This window comes from Durio zibethinus, chromosome 14 (assembly GCF_047325235.1).
Source record: "Durio zibethinus cultivar Kanyao isolate XHJ-2024 chromosome 14, ASM4732523v1, whole genome shotgun sequence".
In the NCBI taxonomy this organism is placed as follows: Eukaryota; Viridiplantae; Streptophyta; class Magnoliopsida; order Malvales; family Malvaceae; genus Durio; species Durio zibethinus.
This window is the reverse complement of record NC_143175.1, coordinates 2,000,765-2,019,049: the sequence shown is the minus strand read 5'-3', so window position 1 is coordinate 2,019,049 and position 18,285 is coordinate 2,000,765. Positions and strand designations below refer to the sequence as shown.

Here is an 18,285-nt window from a genome sequence, read left to right as displayed (position 1 = left end):
TTAAAAAAATTTTAATATATATTTTTAGATAAATATTTTTAATAAAAACATTGATAAAATTTTTATTATTAAATAAATATTCACCAAATTTGACTTATAAATAATATTTAAAATTTTTTTATATATTATTGATTTTTATATTAAATTTTATCAATCAATTTAAATGTTTTTATTAAAATTTTTATTAAATAAATAAAAAAAATATTTTCCCAAACTTCATTTAAAGAATGTAGGTTTTATCTCAATTGAATAATAATACAAAACAATTATTTATTATTATTATTTTTTTAAATTTTTTTCCCAAATTTACAAAAATCTCCCTTACAAAGTTCTCAATTACCAAAACGCCCTATTAAGAAACACACCGAACAAATATTTTCTCTTCATGTCCAAAAAAAAGAAAAATATAAAAAGTTTCCCTCTACAAATCTGAGTTGGATTTCCGCTTCGATCGAGCGATTCCTCTTTCCCTCTGGTTAGTCAACTCCTTCTATATGATTTCCGATTTCCAATTCACTAATCTTTTGGACAGCGGCTCATCCAAGTCACCGTGGGTCGAAGTTAAATAGAACTTGAACTTCGAATCTAATGTTCGTTTTTTTCTCAATGATTTGTAGTCATAGTTCTTTCATTTGATATTTTTATTAGTTTAGGGTTTTCAAGTTATTGGGCATGTTAATGACGTTGTTGTGTTAGGGGTTCAAGAGAGTTTTTGGATAAAAAATGAGAAAATTTTGGAAATGCGAGATTTTTAAGAGGTTTCTTATTGCTTTTTCGGGGTGGAAATTGGGTTATAATTATGATATTTAATTTTTTTTTGTTTTATTAGGGAATTTGATTAGTTCAAAATGCTAATAACTGGGTATTACTTAGTTGCGGCCATGTTTTTGTGTTTATCTTGTCATTATTTTTTTCTGTTGGTTGATATGTTTTCTGTAATTTTCTGTTAAGTTAGGGTTTTTTTTTTCCAAAGAATTAATGAGGTTAATGCTTTTCATATTAGAGGGTTTATTAGTGTGTTATACTAAGTAATGGGAAAATTTTGAAAAACATGTGTGTTTTGGAAGTGCATTTCTTGATTAGAAGTACGGATTTAGTTAAAAAATGCTAAATAAATTAGACTTAATTGTGGGGCTAGTTTGTGTCCTTGGTGTGGGTTATGTCCAAAGAAGTGATTAGGTATGATTTTGATTTCTTTGTTTTGAATGGTTGTTCCTAGGACTTGTGCTGTTATGTTTGTTATAGCGTGTTAAGAAGAATTCAGTTTTGGAAGTTGATTTCTCTAGTGAAGACCTTCACCAAAAACTACTGTCCAACCTGATATTACAGTCACTTTTTTCCCTTCCTTTCTAGTGACCTTTTCTGGGTATGATAAAGGTGGATTCATATTTGAGTTTTAGAATGAAGTGGAGATGCATTTGTCTATCAACTTAAGATGGTTTCATTATTCCCTAATATTACAGTTATACTCGAATGTTCACCAACTTGGTTACATACATAGAGGAGTGTTGCAAGTCCAATGCATTTGCAAACACTTTATTATAAAATAAAGAATATAAAACCTAGCATGTTTTTTGATGAATTATTAATATGTGATTTTTATGGTGATAGTTGTATTGCATATTCAATTAAGGCTTTTCCAAATTTACTTTTCAAGTTGAGTTTTAATTATATGAACCTTTGCATTTAAATTTATCTAGTATCTTTTTGTGTCGGTTATGGTTCTTTAAAGAAACAGCTTTAATATTTTTCTTGCTGGTTCGCTAATTTATAAAGATGGAGCATGCTAAAAGTTTATCTAGTTTTGGAATATCATCTTATTGAGCTGAAAATGCTGGTAGATGAAATGACGATGTTGAGGTGGACACCCAGTTAACCAGAACAGGAAAATATAATTATTAAAGTTCTTTGCAAAAGGATAGAGGTGGCACTAATTAGGCTGAGGCGAGATAAGGTTGACTTAGATGGTTTTGTCATGTGCAGTGGATGCCTAGGGATTCTTTGGTGCACAAGAACAGTTTTATCCAAGTAGGAGGGAAGAAAAGTCATAAAAACTTTTTGGAATGGTCCCATTATATGTTTCAGAGCATATAGGTTGACTAATTGGAATGAAGCAAGTGAATTCATGAAGTTGACCTCAACTAGCTTGTGATCAAGGGTTAGTTAAGTTGAGAATATCATCTTATTTACCCTTTTTTTCCATCAAAATCTTACTTTCCTTTGTATGAAAATCTCCAAGTGGAAGGACCAAATGGCATAGGTAAAGGTTCTAAGGCATATTAGCACAACACATTGGGTGAACACATGGGAGAATGCTTTTTTTTTTTTTTCCTTTAGTAGTAATTAATTGAATTAGTATCGGACAGAAGAATGTTTCTGGTATGTTAAAAGCTTCCCCGCGCTGCAACAAGACAAAGATTAAGCTTATTTATTTTGAACAGCTCCATGTGATGTCACCAAAAGGAAAATAAAGTTAAGTAGAAAATTTTGATGAGGTTCCCTGAATATGAATTTTGATACCATATTTCCTTGTCTTTGTGCTAGAGAAGTCTTCTCTTCTTATGTTCAATACTACCCTTGGAAACCCACAAGGTAGCTTTTCAGGTGGGAGACATTGCTTTTCATCCTCACACCAACCTTCAGTGAACAGCATCCGAGCTTTTACCATCATAGAAAAGCACAATGAATGTTAGGTTGTTGACGAATTTCACAACTATTTGGGTCTTTCTATTTGCGTTTTTATATCATCTCAATCTGGAAGAGATGTCATGTTGATTGATATCAGCGAAGGAAACCCACTTTCAAATCTGCTTGATGGCAATGCCTGAAATGATTTTGAGTAAGAATACTGTGGTAAACAAGTTGAGTTTGAAGTCCCATTTGCATGCAGAGCTTATCATCTAGCTTTCCCTTTTGTTCTAAAAGGGAATCTAATATTGGGGTCAGCCATTAATAACAAAGGATAACTAAGACCTATTCTGTACACTCTAGTTAGGTGAATTATAAAAGCCTATTTTGTCATGCATTATTGTTTTCTATTTGAATTAAACATGACACGTAAGCAGTGCCATTAAATTGGCTACATGTGTAATAATTCATTTGTTCTTATCCCCTGCCATGAAAAGGAAATAAATCACGAGAGATATTTCTAAGTAGTTTGTTATTCATTTTAATTGCTGTATCTTGCATGATAGATTTATTATTTAAAGGGGAAGTAACCATTTCCTTCGAGGACCATTTGGAGCTTGCAAGTTTCCATATGGAGAATTGAAATTTGAAGCTCAAGCTGTTTCAAACTTAGCTGATTGCCTCTGATTTTGACCCAGTTTTGGATGATCTTTTTCTATTATTCTTACTGCCGATGTGATATATACTATCCTATTATACATGATGGTTCCTCATGCAACTGTCCCAGCGTAATGGAGAAGTCAAGAGGAAGTTTTGTTAAGACTGGGTATTTTGATGCGAATGTCCGTAACTCACCGCATTGATACTGCTGCTTCCTTTTTGTTGCATGCTGAGACAGAATGCGATTCTCTAGGTTGATTGAGTGGTGCCTTGCCAATTTGCTGATATGTTTTAATTGTCATCTTCCTAGGTGCTGCTTCAGAAGGTTATTTTCTTTCTTGATGCTACTTCAATAAAAGATGGAGGAAAAACATGAGGGAGTTGAAGATGTTGAGAGTGCCTCTAGTGATTCTTTTATAATTGATTCGGATGATGATGAACCATCACTATTGGGACAAGATGATGGATTGCATTTTGAGGCAAGTCAATTTTGATGTTTCCTTTTCATTATGATTACTGTTATCCCTCTGATAGATTTAAGAATCCTTAGTGTTGCTATTTTAGATTCTTCTCTGTTTCAAATGCTTGTATCTTTTTGGCACTTATTTACACTTTCTCCATTGTCCATTTAATTCTGCAGCAGTCTTTGACTGAGAAGGAAATAGAAGATCTGATTTCTGAGTTTTTGGAGGTTGAGAGCAAGGTATTAAGTTTCCTCTGTCAACTTTGATTTTTTTTTTCTTTATTATGTTGCAATATTTTCTCAGACTCATTTCAGGCTGCAGAGGCTCAAGAAACACTTGAAAAGGAGTCTCTTGCTAGAGTGGAGAGTGAAGTGAGAGAGGAGCTGGCACAAACTCTTCAGGGTGATGATGTTAGTTAACACTCTTGTTTCTGTCTCGTTATAATTCTGTTATCCTTTCCTATCTCTGATGCTTTTTACTTTGTTTGTAGTTGGAGACGGCTGTTGCAGATGAAATGGCTACGTTTACAGAGCAATGGGAAGGTGTTTTAGATGAATTTGAGAGTGAAAGTGCACAATTGTTGGTCTGCTTCTTTCTTCTGTCTTGATAAAAACCATTGATTCTTAATACATATATTTTTGTGTCAATAAGTACTATTATTATTATTAATAAAATTAATTTTCTGTAGCAAAATTAACATTTGAATGTCAGCTCATATTTTATCCTTTAAAATTTAAATTGTGCTTTATAGGCCAGCCTTGACCTTCCTTTCCTTTCTTGGGAGATGAAAAACAAAATGTTGATTGATGTCTCAGCTCATCTTTTCTTCTTTAGATGCAACCTAGAGACCAATCTTGACCTTTTTTCCTTTTTTGGAAATTAAAAATAAACTGTTGAGCGATGTTTAGGGCATGAATGGACTTTTTCACTCCTACATCCTCCCTTCCCCTCTTTCTGGCTGCTCGATAATGGGAATAAAATTCTATCCCAAGAAGCCTTGAGTTTACTTAGCTTCAATAATCTCTTTCTACCTGTTTCTTTCTTGCTACATATTCTTCCCAATCAAATAGTGGAATCCAAGGTAGTTGATATTGCATTGTTTATATCATTAACTTTTTTAGTTACATGATTATTCTATCAAAGTTTCTAGTTCTTGAGCTGTTGCTTGTTTGAGTGTCAATTGCAGTTTCTTACACTTTCCCTTTTTCTGTCTATAAATTATTTTTATTCCTGAAATTGCTCTTTTGGAACAGGAACAACTTGATGGGGCTGGTATTGATTTACCCAGCCTTTGTAAGTGGATTGAGAGTCAAGTTCTGAATGGTTGCTCTACTGAAGCTTGGAAAAGAAGATCGCACTGGGTAGGATCTCAAGTGACTAGTGAAATTTCTGAGTCTTTAGCTGATGCTGAGAAGCATCTTCAAACCCAGAGGCCTGTAAGGAGGTATGATTCTGCCCTTAGGATTGTGATTTATTGAGTGAGCAGCAATATATCAATTGAATTTGGCAAAAACGTTTGGGAGAGTACTTCTAAAGTGTACTATATAATGTAGATAGATATTACCCATGTGTTACCTTTTAATATTTGAATCCTTAATTTATTTGTTGTGTTCTTCTTGATTGTTGACTTAAACAAAAAAAAAAAAAAGGAGAATATCTGTTTCTGCTAGTTAATTAGCCACCATTGTGTGAAATGTTGCCTACGTATTTGTGGTTTATGGTTGGTTTTTTGGGTGTAAGAGGTACAAAGGAGAGCACTACTGCTCAACCCTAAGGCCTTACCCAAATCCGGGGTCCTTGATTCTGGATTGGGTACTTTTGTGACATGTCTGTTTCTAGAACTAAACCCTAGTATTGTACTGTGAAAGTTCATCCACCACATCCGCGTTTTGTTAGTAAATGGGGTACCCTAGTTCTGCTCTATAAGGCTTAAAGTTGATTTGTGTGGATCTATGTTTTTGATTCAGGAAACATGGTAGACTATTGGAGGAGGGTGCTAGCGGATTTCTTCAAAAGAAGCTTTCGAGTGATGCTAGCCAGGAGGCAGTAACACAAAGCTCAGACATGGACTGGAGCTCATTCATGAAAATATGTTCTGATGGTTTAACTGAGGATGGTGCCTGTTTTGGCAGTAAGAACTGGGCTTCTGTCTACTTGGCCAGCACCCCGCAGCAAGCTGCATTAATGGGACTTAAATTTCCTGGAGTCGATGAGGTGATATATTACAATATGGAATGCTCATGACTCTTAACTTCTATTTTTAGAGAGTGCTTCTACGGCATCTAGTAATGTTTTCGTTCATGGATATAATTTCTGTCAAAAATCTAAGATTTCTTCTTAAAGAAAAGATCTTTCGATGATTTACCTGCTTTGTAGTGCTCAAATTTTCTCTTTTATGAAACTGCTGTAACCTAGTCTGTATAGATCAGTGTTCTTTGGATGAAGTTGCTGGAAATATTTTTTGGCCAGGTGGAGGAGATTGAAGATATTGATGGCAGTTCAGCTAATCCGCTGGTTGCAGATGCCATAGAAAATGAAAGAGATATGATTCTTTCCGAAGAGCAAAGGAAAAATTTTAGAAAGGTTAGTCAGTGTCGTTTGGTATAATTATTCTTGGTTCCCAGAATTTTTACTACGCGGAAATGTATGTTTAGTTTCTTACTATATCCATCTATTGATGTTCAATATATTTATTAACCAAATCTACAAGTAACTCCACACTTTAAAAAGTGAGTGATTTTAGCACCAGCAACCGGGCATAATGTAAATAGCAGTCCTCCGCATTGATGACTTCCAGTAATTTTCTGTCAAATTTTCCAAGTGATACATTGGAGTGCTCATCATTTTTTCAAAATCTTGTTTCCAAATGTTACTTTTTTTTTAATATCTTTCTCTGATTGATTATCTGGTCTTCTTGTGGGACACATCTTGGATTCTATTCATTTGTGCAGTCACTAGTGATAGAATTTGCTAAGTGTCATGGGCATTTGATAGTGTAAAAGATAACGGTTTGTTTTCTTCTATTATTATAAATGGTTATTCTGCTTGTTGATACCTGTTTGGACAATGTTTAACTCCTACAGCTCATATATCCATGCATGAACATCTAGATGTATTGACAGGTCCAAGAGGAGGATGATGCAAATATTGACCGGAAGTTTCATCTGCGTTTGAAACAGAGGAGATGTCAAAGGAGATCTAAACAGGTTTTCTGTTTGATTAAGTTTATTCTTTTTCTGTTTGTGTTGCCCTAGATTAGTTGAAGAATATTAATTTAGAAATTTTTTGAATATCTGGGACATATTATCATTGACTTGAAAGAGATGAAACTCTCATGCATTGAGGCTGAAAATTGATGAAATTTAAGTTGCCTTTCATATGGTTATTTTACAAGTTTGAGAGCAAAGAATATAGAGCTGAATGTTGTAGCAACACATAAGGTTGTTTTAGTGAATTGAGTTCCCCTAGTATAGGACAGAACTGATAAAAATGTGGCTTTTGGTTTGTTTGGGCTCAAGAAATTCCAGGTGTTTCTGTTTACAGTTATAATATGAGATGGATGTTCAGTTACACTTGGAAGATCAATTGGTAAAAATTGGAGGAAAATTTTTTAGAAGGTTTAGCGCTTTGATAGTACAAGCAGAGAACTTGATTGCAATGGGGAGGAAGAAATTAGGTTAAGCAGTGCTGCTATTGTGCTGTGAATGGAAGCATATCTCCTACAATTTTTTTTACTACAATCCTACAGTTGTCCAATCACAATAAAGAAATATGTAGGGGTCCACCACTTATAAGTGTGGGCTACAAACAAAATTTTGATGAACCCCATATAATTTTGAATTGTGATTGGTTAATTGTACTACAATAAGGTGATATGATCCTGCTGTGAATAGTTATTTGTGAAGAAAACAAACACTTAAGTTTCATTGTCAGAAATGTACTAGAATACGTGTAGGTATTTATGGAGACTTTTGGACTAGTCCTTTATTCCAAAGACTATGGCTCCTGCACAGAAGACTACTCAAAAGGTACCTCCAAAAAAAGGGGCAACAAATAGTCAACTTTATTTCCAAGAAAAGATGCATAATACTCTAGGAAGTTGCTTAACAATAAAATCCAATAATACAAGACAAGAAAGCTTCTTAATATATTCATTATCTATGCTAGTTGATCAAATGGCAACAATTCAACATTACAAAGGATGTAGTTGAATCCTTGTTATTAGATGTTTAATGGTTTTCCCCAATCTTATGATTCATTTTTGAATTCAAAATTCTGTGAAATTGAACAGATTATACTCACCGGTTCCATTGATTCAATAGACAGAATGTCCTAGAGTTTTTTCTTCCTGAATCCTTTTATAGCTTCAAAAATCCTGGAGTTGTTAGCTTTGATGGGACTCATGCTCTTTTGAGTCGAGTCCATTAGAATTTAATATAATGCCAAAAAATTATACTTGTTTAAATAATAATCTTGTTAGGTCATCTTAATGTTCTTTTCATGCCACTTGGGCAAAAATAGATGTTGCAATGGATTTTGAGAGCCAAATATTCAAGGAACAAGGCTGTGCAATGTGCATTAAGAGCATGTGTCAGTCTTAAATTTGAAGCTGACCTGCTTTCTTAGTGACATTAAGAGCTTTCCCAGTATGTGAAATTTTCTTTTGATTTCTATGCTAGCATATATCTATCTGTCCAAAACAAAATGTTAGCAATAGCATATACCTACAAACCATTATATATTATGCTTTTTATGGTGTTCATTAATTTAGACTATTGTGCAAGATTCTTTGGGGCCTCAAATGAAACTAATAAGATATGCCTATGCATGCAAGGACTTAACATTCTTTCTCTTTTTATATTACTAAAACATGTTCCCTCAGAGAATGTTGCTCTTTTGATCAGGTGATAGAAAGCAACTTAGATCAGTTCCAGCCTTTAGAAGACGATTCTAACTCAATTTCAAACAAGGAAAATCGAGAAGATAGGGAAGGTGTCCCTAATAATGAAAATGGGGTTGCTTATCAGGGTTTGAAGACTGATGTGCTCGAATGTTTTGAGTCTTGTAAGCTGGACAGGACACTGTCTGGTGCTAATGGCATGCCCTCAGGGCATGTTGAGTCAGATATGTCTGATTCTGGTAAACCCATAGGGTCCAAGCGTTCAAATGAAGATATGGAGGGTAATGACAATAATAAGAAGGCCCGAACTGTTATCATAGCTAGTGATGATGAAACTGATATTACGGTGAAGGATGAATTGATTTCCTCCAAATTGGAGGATCAGTTTACTTTGCCAGAAAAAAATGATGATGCTGTTGAGATTGAATCTAATTCTTCACAGCTTATGACTGAGAAATTTAATTGTACTGCTTGTCATAAATTGGCTATTGAAGTGCAGCAACATCCACTTCTTAAAGTAATTATTTGCATGGATTGCAAATGCTTGCTGGAAGAAAAGATGCATATGAAGGTACTAATTGCAGTGTCCACAATATTTTGGTGATACATTATTAAATATTACCATGAAATACCCCACTACATAATTTGTTTCGATTGGGGCTTCTGTTAAAATTGATTAGTAAATATGTAAGGTATGACTCTTTCCATTGTGATAGGACACTGATTGCTCAGAGTGTTATTGTGGATGGTGCGGACAAAGCAATGACTTAGTAAGTTGCAAGTCATGCAAAACATTATTTTGTACCAAGTGTATAAGGAGGAATATTGGTGAAGAATTCATGCTTGACGTCCTGGCCTCTGGTTGGCAATGTTGTTGCTGCTTGCCAAGTCTTTTGCAAAAATTAACATCAGAACTAGTGAGAGCAATGGGATCTCAAGATACAATAGTTTCTAGCTCTGATAGTGAGTCAGAGAATTCAGATACCAACATTAATACTGCCATCAGGTACATTATAATCCTTTGAGATCTGAAAATTTTAGACAATCTGCAGTCTCTTTTTCTTTTTTTTTTTTCTTCATCTTTTATATGCCTTAAAAAATTTATTTATGCTTGTCTTCTCCTAGTTTGTATTAGTAGTATTATGACACATCTTATTGGAGTCAAGAATGCTCTTTAACAATGTTTGTTATAAGACATGAAGGTTGCTTGTTAGATAAATTTTCTTGGTCATACACTACAAACTAATGTTTTCAGTACTCATTTGCTTTCCTAGATTCGGGGCAGACCCAAGATAATTAATGCTTCAATGTATTCCTTGTTTCTAAACCATGCAGTTCATGCGCTACCATCCTTACAACCTACACATAAACATCATGGTCTCTTGTTTACAAATTAGCATTCAGGTTTTGTTTTGATGGATTTATTTTGTGTTAGATTATGCATTTTTTGCTAGTCTTCGTCCCATGTTTTTCTTTTTAAGGATATTCTGTGCCATTTGATGTAAAGTTTAAAAGTTAAACTCATGAGGTTGACGCATCCAATGGGTGTAATGTCATTATGAACCATTGTCTTGTAGCCACATCCATTCTATTAGCCATTGATATTGAATGTCAAGGGGTTTCATGGTGACTATTTGGCAGAGTTCAAATTTGAACAATTAGCATTTAACTCTGCTGAATATGTTAAGGCTTGATTTTTTGAGTTGATATCCAGTTGTGTTTCTGTACTAGCTCTAAGAGAAAGCGGAAAAAGAAAATTAGAAGGATCCTTGATGATGCTGAATTAGGAGAAGAGACAAAGAGGAAAATTGCAATAGAAAAGGTAATTTATACTGAGTTGCTTCTTTTTCAATCAAACTGGTTTCTGGTACTGAATTTTGCATTGTGCTCTCAATTTTGTAGGAACGGCAAGAGTGCTTAAAGTCAATGCAGTTTTCTGCAAAATATAACATGATGAACTCTTCAAGCTGCACTACAAACTTATTAAATGAGGCTAGTGTAGAGGTGCTTGGTGATGCCATTACTGGTTATATAGTGAATGTGAGGAGGGAGGATGGTGAAGAAGCTGTAAGGATTCCTCCAAGCATATCAGCCAAACTGAAAGTCCATCAGGTTTCTGTTTCATACTTGCATTAAGTTATTGATATGAACTTGCTGCTGGTCTTTGTCATTTACCTAGATTATTTATCCTTTGCTTTGGGCATGTTATTATTGAAGTTAATTTAGTTTGCTTGATTATGTAAAATTCTAGTATGCTGAAAATTTTCATCTGGTTGTAGTTACTTCCTTTTATATTATTATACTAAGATGTAACTTTTGACAAGAAATCAAACTTGGCTTCTGACATAGGAAATCTGGATTTTGTGAGCATGCTTATAAAAAGATATGTCAGGACTTAGGATTGAATCTAGATACATCAAACCATTCTCATAGCAATATTTTCTCCCACTGACTTATATTATAAACTTTATGTTATTTTAAGCATAGGAAACTGGGGTTGGTGAGTGTATGTTAGGAAGGTTCATTTTTTCTTTGTTATCCTTTTTTTTGGGTCTGGCTTTTATAAGAGAATTTGGTTGAAGGTCTTTATTGATGCTGATGCTAGTATGTTCAAACAGTGTTCAATGTCTTTTTGGTTGATTTGTTGCTGCAGATAGCAGGGATCCGATTTATGTGGGAAAACATTATACAGTCAATCACAAAAGTGAGGTCTGGGGATAAAGGTCTTGGTTGCATTCTAGCTCACATGATGGGCCTTGGTAAAACTTTTCAGGTATATTCACTCTTTCTTCTTCATTTCTCTCTATCCCTCTCTTTCTGCCCACATTTTTTCTTTAGGTGTCTATATGCAGGCATGCCTGTAAGTGTATGCTCTGGTATTATAATTGTGACCTTGTGGTGCTCCCATTGCTAGTGATCACTTTCTCTTCCTGGCAGTCCAAGTTTTTGGCAGGTTAGCTTGCCTGACATGTCCAGTTGTACTTGCAGGTTATAGCTTTCTTGTACACTGCAATGAGAAGTGTTGATTTGGGATTAAAAACTGCACTTATCGTCACTCCTGTAAATGTGCTGCATAACTGGCGGCAGGAGTTCATGAAGTGGAGGCCTTCAGAAGTAAAGCCCCTTCGTGTCTTCATGTTAGAAGATGTGCCAAGGTTCAGTTTTTTATTTTAACAATATTTAATTAGAAGTGTTTCCTATTTTGCCATGTTTTAGTATAGTTATAACTTTGTAGGTGAGTGTTATTATGTGCATAAATCATGGCATACCCAAATTTTATGCCTTTGTAAGTGTCAATCTAAAAGAAAGATTTTGTTTTCTTTGGTTAGAGTACAGTTGATCAGGATAGAGTAGAAAATCCTGCCTTGCAGTTGATCTTGAAAAACTGAAACTTGTTAGCATAAATTAGGACTTGCTGTTTTAGAGTGGTAGAAGCCAAGTTCATTAAAACATGTGTCACTAGAGGAAGCAAGCGTCTGGCAAAGATTAGATTTATCAGCTTCAAGGTAGGATAAGGAGGAAATTTTTGCATGTTCTTGAGGACAAATACTAGATAAAACTCCAAGAAGGGTAGGATCTATCATGAGAAGAATTAGCAAGGAAGTAACACATTTGCACCTTAGAAATGATTGTGAACTTGTGCAATCAAGTCTTTAAATGAAACAAGAAAAAAAAATGAAATCATCTTGTGCTGCTCTATTAAGAGGCCAATTAATTTTTGTGACTCCTTCCCTGTTCTCTTCGATTTTGTGGGAATTGCTGTTGATTTAGGTTAAAGACACTCACACACAAAAAAAAAAGGAATTTATCAACTGTCTGATATGCTTACTGCAATCATGAATTTTTGTCAGGGAGAGACGGGCAAAATTGCTTACCAAGTGGAGAACTAAAGGTGGAGTTTTTTTGATTGGCTATGCTGCTTTTCGAAACTTGTCTCTGGGAAAGCATGTGAAGGACCGACACATGGCTAGAGATATTTGTGATGCTCTGCAGGTGATTGCCATAATCTTCAGCAACACACCATGTAATTTTTAATGATTATATTTAATATGGTAAATTTGACTCGTGGGAAATAGTGTTTGAATGTATGGTTAACCAAGATTATTATCTGATTAGTTTAGAAATTGCTACTTTATTAGCAAAATGGATTTAGATTTCATTATAAACTACTAGTATGTGTTTGCTTGTGCACTTATACTCAGTAGTGGAACAAAATAAAATTTTCATTAATTTTGATGTGAACTGCAATGCTGGGCCTGTGTTATTTTTGAAGCATTGACTTTGTTTGCAAATTGAAAAATGGACATGAAGATTGTATGACTTGAGGTGATTTGACTATAGTATAGGTCTGTAACTGATGATTTGATATATATTTATCTTTATTTTGCATCACTTTTGGACAAATCTACTTTCTATCACAATGATTTCTAAGGTTTTTCTGCCTTTGAATCAACTTTATTTCCAATTCCAGGATGGGCCTGATATACTAGTTTGTGATGAAGCCCATACTATTAAGAACACCAGGGCTGATACAACCCAGGCCTTGAAACAAGTGAAGTGTCAGAGGAGGATTGCCTTAACTGGATCACCACTTCAGAACAATCTCATGGAGTACTACTGTGTGAGCTATTTTTTTCATCAAATTATCTCTTTTTTGTATATACCGTACACAGTTCTTATTGGGTTTCCTTCAAACAGATGGTTGATTTTGTAAGAGAAGGTTTTCTTGGAAGCAGCCATGAGTTTCGGAACCGGCAAGGACTCTTATATCATCCTCATTCTTCCCTGTCTTTTTTTTTTTTTGTCATTTTGATGAAATCTTGGTTTTCTGTAAATGCAGTTTCCAGAATCCAATAGAAAATGGTCAGCACACAAATTCAACGCATGAAGATGTGAAAATTATGAATCAAAGGTCTCACATCCTTTATGTGCAATTAAAAGGATTTGTTCAGAGAATGGATATGAGTGTGGTGAAAAAAGACTTGCCTCCTAAAACTGTCTTCGTTATTGCTGTAAAGCTTTCTCCACTACAGCGGAAGCTTTACAAGAGATTCCTTGATGTACATGGTTTTACAAATGACAGAGCTTCTAATGAAAAAATTAGGAAGAGTTTTTTTGCTGGTTACCAGGCCTTGGCTCAGGTATAATCTTATACAGCTTGTTCCTTAAGTTTATGTAGTTGCTTTATCACATGGATGCATGCATGCATGGCCACACAACCCTTGCAGGTTTTAAGTGAATGCACCTTTAAATTAGGGATGGAAACAACTCTCTGATGACTTGGGATCAGTATGTTTAAATTTTGGTTTGGTTTGTTTGTCTAATAATGAACCAATAAAAAAATTGAGGTAGATCCTGTTAACCAAGTCAAATATGTAGAGATGTATGGAAAACTTAAAACTTGAGCTACCACTGAGTTTCCACATTGTCCTGCTAGTCTCACCAAGAGTTGTGCAAGATTCTTCACATGCAACATTCTTGAGCATTAATGGATGCATTTATAAGCCTTAACCCCTCTCTTTTGTTCAAGGATCTTTAAGACTAATGTGCTTCTGGAATTAAAATTTTAGATGAAGTTGATTGTTTATGAAGTTTTTACAAAATGCCATTGTAAATTACAATAGGTGTGCGCCTGACATTTACTTGACTGCCAAAGTAGATCCATGATATCACAAAGAGCTGGACAAACCATTCTTAATATCTAGGTGCACTTCAACTTGTTTAGAAAATAATGTGCTCTCACTTTTTTGGGTATTTTATACGCACCCTTGTTCGAGTGATGGAGATTTCTTCCATTCTTTTTTTTTTTTTTTAATATTTTGGTGCCTTATTCCTTAAGTGATAGGAGGTGTATTCTACTACATTATTTTGTTGGAGCAGCGTTTGAAGAAGTCAAGGAAAAGAGATTCATTGTCCGGAAGAGATTGGTTTCAGCAAATTCTCAACTGATAGATATTTGTGGATTGAGAAATGAAAATCATGAATAAACCTTGATATTTTCCTAAGTTCTAGATTCCATGACGTATCTGGGGTTCTTTTAACTTGCAATAAAATATTTGATCTTTTCTGGACTTTATGGGTTGAAAATTGAAATTGTAGAAGGATTTATGTGAATTTTGTTCTATTCATCTTCCTACTTTTTTCCTTAAAAGAAAAAATTATTTTGAATGCATTTTGTGTTGATGGAGCTATTTTTTTTTCCTTTGTAGATATGGAACCATCCTGGGATACTGCAATTGAACAAAGAAGATAGAGGCTATATTAGTCGTGAAGATACTGCTGAAAACTTTCTTGCAGATGATAGCTTCAGTGATGAAAATATGGATTATAATGTGGCTGTTGGAGGTATTCACACTTTCTCTTTGTTGCTTCCTGTACTTAGCTTTTTTTATGTGTGGACATGTCATATCTGCATACTGAATATGTTAGTCTTAAATTTATGGCTCCATTAGATAAGGTTGATTGTTTTCTAAATGCAGCGAACTGATGTTACTTGTTCTTAGACTTGTATGTTGTTCTCATGATCCGCGGAATTCAGGGGGTATTAGTTTTGTATTGAAATCCTAGTACTTGCTTTGAATTTAGAAATATCTCTTTTGAAGCTTGGATAGAATAACATAGAGTCATTATTAGTTAGATAAATATGGAGTAAGTCTCAACTTATTACTTTGGAGACTTTATCATGTGTGTTGATTTAAGTATCTGTTCTCTTCCACACATGAAAAAAAAATTGGGGGGGGGGGGAGATCATCATCAGATACATACTCTGCCCTTTCAGGGTGTGAAATTGCAGATTTAGTACTAGCCATAGTGGGCTATCTGGTAGGTTTCCAGGTCTTGTCTGCATTGGTCTTACTGCTTTCACTAGCCAGAAAATGAATTAGTATTTTTGCAGTTTCTTCTTCCATTTCCAGTCATTGAGACATGTTGATAGTTTATAGACTCATTGGAAAGTTTTTTCTATTCAATCATTAGGTTTTCATGTGTTTTAACATTTGTGTTTAAATGGTTGTGCTTCTTGTATTACAGAGAAAACAAGGAATATGAATGATTCTCTTCAAGAGAAAAATGATTATGGGTTTATTCAAAAGGTATGCGGATATTTATTTGGTTTTATTTGTTGGTTTTATGTGCCTTTTACATAACTTCATTAGACAATAGCTTTTGACTATATTAAATTTGTTCTTATCATGCTGATGCTTGAATATTTCACCTTACAAGGGTTGGTGGAGAGATCTTCTTCATGAAAATAATTATAAAGAGCTTGATTACAGTGGCAAAATGGTTTTGCTGCTTGATATCATAACCATGTGTTCAGATGTGGGTGACAAGGCACTGGTTTTTAGTCAGAGCATTCCAACTTTAGATCTGATAGAACTATATCTTTCAAGATTACCCAGACGTGGAAAAAAGGGGAAGTTCTGGAAAAAGGGGAAAGACTGGTATAGGTGCGTGTATTCAGTGGAAACTGTCTAGAATTTGTTAAATTTGTTTAATTTCATACCCCTTTTGATGCCTTAACTTTCTGTTAATCCACTTGGTTGTTATGGTGAATGTGTGTTTGAACATGACTGCTTTTCTATAAAATAATTTTTGCTGCATAAACATTTTTGAATTATGTTGTAAACTTCTTCAAAAGTGTACCTTATTTTGCTTGGAAGCCGGTTCATTTTTAATAAATAGCATATTGTGATCTAAGTTTGTACTTAACAAGACTGCTTTTTGTAAGTATGAGATATTGTAAAAAATTCTGAGAATAAAATGTCTCAAGCTCTCTTTCCTTTGCAACGTGCCATACAGGCTGGATGGAAGAACAGAAAGTTCTGAAAGGCAAAGGTTGGTTGAGAGGTTTAATGAGCCAATGAATAAAAGAGTCAAGTGTACTTTGATCTCTACCAGAGCTGGATCTCTTGGGATTAATTTATATGCTGCAAACCGTGTAATTATTGTTGATGGATCTTGGAACCCTACATATGATCTTCAAGCTATATATCGGGCTTGGAGGTGGGTTTAAGTCATTTATTTCTGTTAATTAAAGGTTATTTTTTACTCTCACATGTTTTAATTGCATAATATGTTTTTCTATTATTATAGATATGGCCAGACAAAGCCAGTGTTTGCCTATCGATTGATGGCACATGGGACTATGGAAGAAAAAATTTATAAGCGTCAGGTAAAGGAAACCTTTTTGTCCATCATTGTTTTTGGTTTCTTGAATAACATTTTGACTAGTAAATGGTGCAAATAGGTGACGAAAGAAGGTCTTGCTGCCAGGGTGGTAGATAGACAACAAGTACATAGGACCATCTCTAAGGAGGAGATGTTACATCTGTTTGAATTTGGTGATGAAGAGAATTTTGATTCTTTGATGGAACTTAGTGAAGAGAATGGAAATCAAAACGTGACTTGTGAAATTGGAAAGTCACTGAAGCAGAAGATGCCTCCTTCTCATGGAAGCTGTTCCTCTGACAAATTAATGGAAAGTTTACTCGGCAAGCATCATCCAAGGTGCTGTCAGTCTGTTTTTACTTGTTTGTCTCTTGGTTTTAGCTTTTATTAGCTAGGAATAACTATATCCATTCTTTACGTTGTATTCATGTTCTTTTTCCCTTTTAAAGAAAAATGAATAAAATTATATGCTTCTTATCTGATTCTGCTGTTTGAGTGCCACGTAATGTAGCATATAAGCAAATTTCCTTGCTATCATCAAATAAGTTTGACCTGAGTCCCTTTTTATTATCAGAGTAACTTATCTATTATTGATGTTTTTAGGTGGATTGCCAATTACCATGAACATGAGACCCTTTTGCAAGAGAATGAAGATGAAAAGCTCTCAAAGGAGGAGCAAGATATGGCTTGGGAAGTCTATCGGAAAACCTTAGAATGGGAGCAGGTGCAGCGAGTATCCCTTGATGAATCTGCAGTAGAGCGCAAGCCTGTTGTTCCAGATGTCGCCCCTCCTAAACCAGAGCCCGAGATGGTTAACCTTACACTACCCAAGGGTATTTTCAGGAGTCGGATTGTGCAACGGAAATGCACTAATCTTGCCCACCTCCTCACTCTTAGAAGCCAGGGTACAAAATTTGGTTGTAGTACTGTATGTGGGGAATGTGCCCAGGAGATAAGCTGGGAGAACTTAAAGAGGGACAGCAAAATGGCAAGGTAACAAATAGAGATCAATTTTTTGTTCATGGTCTATCAAATGTAATTTGTTGTGACTGTACGTGCCAGCTGATATGATTTCAGTTCAATCTCCTTTTGAACACAATATATATTTTTTGGGGCCCCGTTATTGTTGCCCGTTTACACAGGATCTTTTTGTTTCTATTTCTTTGGGGGATGGGGATGGTTGGTTGAAATTCTGTTATGAAGAACTTGATAAAGTTTAAATTTTTGAAGGGCAGGTGTGGGAGGCAGTGTAAATTTGAACTGACAGGAATTTGCCCTCTGGGTATCTGAGTTTTAGGATCCATTTTAATGAAATGACTAATGAATATTTATGTGCTTCTGCAGCACTAAAGCTCTGCACTACTCGAAATCTTTTGCTACTTTTTTTCTTTTCATGTCTTGAGTTTTTTAAGGATAAATTGTACATGGTATCAAGATGTTTATTTCTTTAAGGTTTTCATAGCT

The 18,285-nt window shown here is 34.7% G+C and overlaps 1 protein-coding gene across 7 annotated transcripts; it reads left to right on the top strand.

Moving 5' to 3' along the window:
- The first annotated feature begins 385 nt into the window (after positions 1 to 385).
- On the top strand, positions 386 to 18,183 carry ATRX (P-loop containing nucleoside triphosphate hydrolases superfamily protein). 7 transcript variants are annotated; one of them, XM_022887079.2, is made up of 27 exons: positions 386 to 475; positions 2,550 to 2,839; positions 3,599 to 3,767; positions 3,929 to 3,991; positions 4,067 to 4,162; positions 4,243 to 4,335; positions 5,006 to 5,196; positions 5,720 to 5,966; positions 6,222 to 6,335; positions 6,875 to 6,958; positions 8,657 to 9,223; positions 9,369 to 9,658; positions 10,384 to 10,474; positions 10,555 to 10,764; positions 11,306 to 11,425; positions 11,641 to 11,807; positions 12,504 to 12,645; positions 13,124 to 13,273; positions 13,351 to 13,406; positions 13,493 to 13,793; positions 14,862 to 14,997; positions 15,682 to 15,743; positions 15,874 to 16,100; positions 16,453 to 16,656; positions 16,747 to 16,825; positions 16,901 to 17,160; positions 17,425 to 18,183. In XM_022887079.2, the coding sequence occupies exons 3-27, from the start codon at positions 3,648 to 3,650 to the stop codon at positions 17,816 to 17,818; spliced, it is 4,464 nt and encodes a 1,487-aa protein (XP_022742814.2). In that variant the 5' UTR covers positions 386 to 475; positions 2,550 to 2,839; positions 3,599 to 3,647; the 3' UTR covers positions 17,819 to 18,183. The 7 variants fall into 7 exon arrangements, with proteins under 7 accessions (XP_022742814.2, XP_089599246.1, XP_022742816.2 ...); XM_089743120.1 differs by lacking the exon at positions 2,550 to 2,839 and having other exon boundaries at positions 3,611 to 3,767; positions 3,932 to 3,991; XM_022887081.2 differs by lacking the exon at positions 2,550 to 2,839 and having other exon boundaries at positions 3,611 to 3,767.
- Positions 18,184 to 18,285: the final 102 nt, after the last annotated feature.

Excerpts from the sequence above, each read along its gene's own strand:
- ATRX (XM_022887081.2), top strand. The coding sequence starts at position 3,648 with ATGGAGGAAAAACATGAGGGAGTTGAAGATGTTGAGAGTGCCTCTAGT. Across the intron at positions 5,967-6,221 it reads AATTTCCTGGAGTCGATGAG|GTGGAGGAGATTGAAGATAT; the intron begins GTGATATATTAC and ends TTTTTTGGCCAG. Across the intron at positions 12,646-13,123 it reads ATATTTGTGATGCTCTGCAG|GATGGGCCTGATATACTAGT; the intron begins GTGATTGCCATA and ends TTCCAATTCCAG.